At 35.4% G+C, this 3,569-nt stretch overlaps 1 protein-coding gene across 1 annotated transcript; it reads left to right on the top strand.

The window, feature by feature from the left end:
* Window positions 1-603: 603 nt before the first annotated feature.
* Window positions 604-2,540, top strand: LOC149024147 (cytochrome P450 71A1-like). Its single transcript, XM_089144471.1, has 2 exons — window positions 604-1,721; window positions 1,829-2,540. Exons 1-2 carry the CDS (start codon window positions 813-815, stop codon window positions 2,429-2,431), a joined length of 1,512 nt encoding a protein of 503 aa, XP_089000597.1. The 5' UTR covers window positions 604-812; the 3' UTR covers window positions 2,432-2,540.
* The last annotated feature ends 1,029 nt before the right edge of the window (window positions 2,541-3,569 follow it).

Raw genomic sequence — 3,569 nt, 5'->3', positions numbered from 1 at the left:
GTATAATTCTCAGATTCATGAATCCAGAGATTTCAAATCTCTGGATTCATTTAACCAAACAGCCCCTTACTGATTTCTTAGTTTATCATTCTAAACAATTTCAGATTAATTGTGTCTGGTGGCACTCTTGTTTTGTAAATGCAAATTTCCTTTCCTCTAGCATTAGTCTAGAAATTTTAATATAAATTTTTATTTGTAAAAGGAAAAAAAAAAAAAAAAAATCAAGTGAAGCATCATTGCATCATATTTCGCTCATCTCTTGAGATGTTGAAAATTGCCACCACTTGCAGACAAATAAAGCCGACCCTTGCATCATAAGAGATAAAATAAAACTAAAACCGACCCACTTATGTCATATAGAAAAATTTTTTTGGGTAAAACCTTTTTGTTTTTAACGAAATAATATAAATATGCGAAGACGATTCGTCGGTTCATGCCTCGACTTGATAAGTTTGTAGAATTTTAATCGGATAAGATGAGACAACACAGTAAATAGCAGGCACAAGTGCCGAACACAAACTTTGACTAAATCAAAATCCGTGATCCCTATCAAAAAAAAAATCCCGTGATCACTTATCTTTTGGGAAATGCTTGGATATTATTAATGCACAGTATCTGCAGATGAAGATCTTTTGACCATATCTGAACATAGGAAATTAAAAAAAAAAAATTCTCCAATGTGAGAACCGATTGTGAGTACTATTTTTTTCTTTTCTCCTGTATCTATAGCTGAATGGAACAAAAGACTCCTGAAACAAAAATTGATTTATAGCTTTGTGATACCTATTCTCCTCTTCAATTGATCACAAATAATGGCTTTACAAGAATGGATAGAACAGCAAAAGCTGTTCTTGTTGCCTTCTCTTTTGATCCTTTCCCTCCTCCTATTCAAGCTGAACAAGAAGAAGAAGAAAGCGGAAGAATCAAATCTACCACCATCGCCCCCAACGCTTCCTATTATTGGAAACCTTCATCAGATAGGAACCCTTCCCCATCGCTCTCTTGCAGCCCTCTCTAACAAATATGGGTCTCTCATGCTCTTATACTTTGGTTGTGTTCCAACTTTGGTGGTTTCTTCACCGGACATGGCTAAAGAGATCACTAAAACCCATGATCTTCTGTTTGCTAATAGATATATTTCACCTGTGACAAAGAAGCTTGTCTTTGATTGCAGTGATCTCAGTTTTGCTTCCTATGGTGAGTACTGGAGGCAGGTGAGAAAGATCTGTGCAGTCGAGCTATTCAGTTCCAAGAGAGTAAGATCATTCAAGCTCGTTAGAGAGGAAGAAGCTTCTGCGATCATTCAGAAGATATCAGTATTGTGTCATGGTGGCACAGTTCCAGTTAATATGAGTGATTTGATTCCCAGTTTCTCAAATAATGTAATCACTAGAGTTTCATGTGGTACTGAGAACAATAACTTCACTCAGCTTGGTCATTTGGCAAAAGAGATGGAGATCCTTCTTGGAGCTTTCAGTGTTAGAGAATACTTCCCTTTGTTGGGATGGATTGACAAACTCACCGCGTTAGACAAGAGGGTCAATCAAATGTTCCAAGAGGTGGATACAGTTCTTGATCAAGTGATTCAAGATCATCTGAACTCCAACAAAGATGATGACCAAGGCAATGAAAAAGATTTTGTGGATCTCCTGCTTGAAGCCCAGAAAGATTCTACACTCGGTGTTTCTCTGACTCTAAACAATATCAAAGGAATCATCATGGTAAATCTCTCTCTCTCTCTCTCTCTCTCTCTCTCTCAAGAAAACATCTTCATTGAACATATTATCATTCACCCAAGAAAATTTCTTTCTTTTTCACTTTGTTGCAGGACATGTTTATTGCCGGAACTGATACAACAGCAGTTATAGTGGAGTGGGCAATAGCTGAGCTTGTGAGAAATCCAAGTATTATGAGAAAAGCTCAAGAAGAGATAAGAAGTGTTGTTGGAAGTAAATCCAATATTGAAGAAGAAGATATTCTTAAAATGGATTATTTGAAGTGTGTTGTTAAGGAGATTATCAGGCTTCACCATCCAGTTCCATTGTTGCTGCCAAGAGAATCAAGTGAAGATGTTAAAATAAAAGGTTATTTCATCCCTTCTAAAACAAGAGTTATTATAAATGCATGTGCAATTCAAATGGATCCTAAAATCTGGGAGAACCCAGAAGAGTTCATTCCAGAAAGATTCATAGACAATCCAGTAGATGTCCAAGGCCAAGATTATAAATACCTTCCTTTTGGTGCTGGGAGAAGGATTTGCCCTGCAGTTTGGTTTGGTTTGGCTAATTCTGAACTGCTTCTTGCTAATCTTTTGTATTGGTTCAACTGGGAGTTGCCAGTTGGTGAGGACATAGATATGTCTGAAGAATTTGGACTTACAGTTCATAAAAAGAATCCTCTCTACCTTCTTCCCAAACAATACTTCTCTTAAAATATTGAGAGTCTTTTATAGTGATCTTATTGCAATGGTGAAGAATATTTAGCCTCTTTTTTTTTCCTGTTTACATGTTATGATCTAAATAAAATTCAATTTCCTTAAATTCTCTTTTTTGCATCAATATGACTTGATTTTTTGCGTTTGTTTACTGGAATAATAATGGGGTGGAAAAAATTTAAAAAAAAAAGTGTAGATATTTTTGAATCAAGAAAACTTGTCTGATGATGTGACAACCTAACTTTTCCACCCAAACTATTTTAAAATCCACAAATTTAAGGGTATTTTGTAGAAAATTTTAAAAAAATTAAAAGTGAGTTTCACTACTATCACTTTTCTACAAAATTCTTTCCTTCTCCTTCACCCACAATACATGGAGCCCATATGTTTTTTTTTTCCACTCCTTTTTTCGAAGTACATTCATGACTTTGAGAATTATATTATGTTTATTCATTTCTGCCCTTTTTTAGGTGGCACTTGGCAGAGTTAAGACTGAGTGTACAATTCACAAGTGACTTAAGATTTTATGGTAATAGGCCCTTTCTTTTTTTTGTTTATGTAAATCCAATATGGATTTTTTACATTAGTTCAAGCCCAATCCATTTGAGAGGAGGCTAGCCTTTTCTCACCTGTTTGCTTCCAGCCTAGTCCAAGAGTGAGGTGTAAATGTAATAATTTATAAATTTATAAAGCATATATCTAATTTGCCTTAATAATTAAAGAACGTCCTCTCAAAAGAATTTACGAGAACAATTATCTACAGAACTAGAATCCAAAAGAGAAGAGTCTCATATGATGTATCGAATCTATGTAATTTTTTTTATAGCAGACATTTCCTCTTGGGATAAAAGCAGAATGGTGAAAAATCGTTTAGGCTTCTAAAATGTCAAGAAAATATAACCTGATTGCGTAGCCACACATTTTCCTCTTATCTACAAAACAAAATATCCATCGTCCTTCACTTAAGCCTGGGGTCCTACACCTGCAAGTACCAAAGAGGTCATAGTCATTATATGCCAAGTAGGTCAAAAATCTTGAGCATAGGGGAGAGCTGTGAAGTAGCACCTCTCCTATTAGTTAGTATTTGAATTTACGTTGAGAAGGACTTCTAGGTGCGCTAACCACAAGTAGACTT

Source organism: Hakea prostrata, chromosome 2 (assembly GCF_041222555.1).
Source record: "Hakea prostrata isolate BN-2017 chromosome 2, UWA_Hpros_2, whole genome shotgun sequence".
NCBI classification, from domain to species: domain Eukaryota; kingdom Viridiplantae; phylum Streptophyta; class Magnoliopsida; order Proteales; family Proteaceae; genus Hakea; species Hakea prostrata.
Note: the sequence above shows the minus strand (reverse complement) of the source record. Positions and strands in the feature narration are given on the sequence as shown.

What these genes read in the sequence shown, in the direction of transcription:
- LOC149024147 (XM_089144471.1), top strand. Translation starts at nt 813, where the DNA reads ATGGCTTTACAAGAATGGATAGAACAGCAAAAGCTGTTCTTGTTGCCT. An exon ending in ATATCAAAGGAATCATCATG is followed by an intron (nt 1,722 to 1,828) that starts GTAAATCTCTCT and finishes ACTTTGTTGCAG; the next exon opens with GACATGTTTATTGCCGGAAC.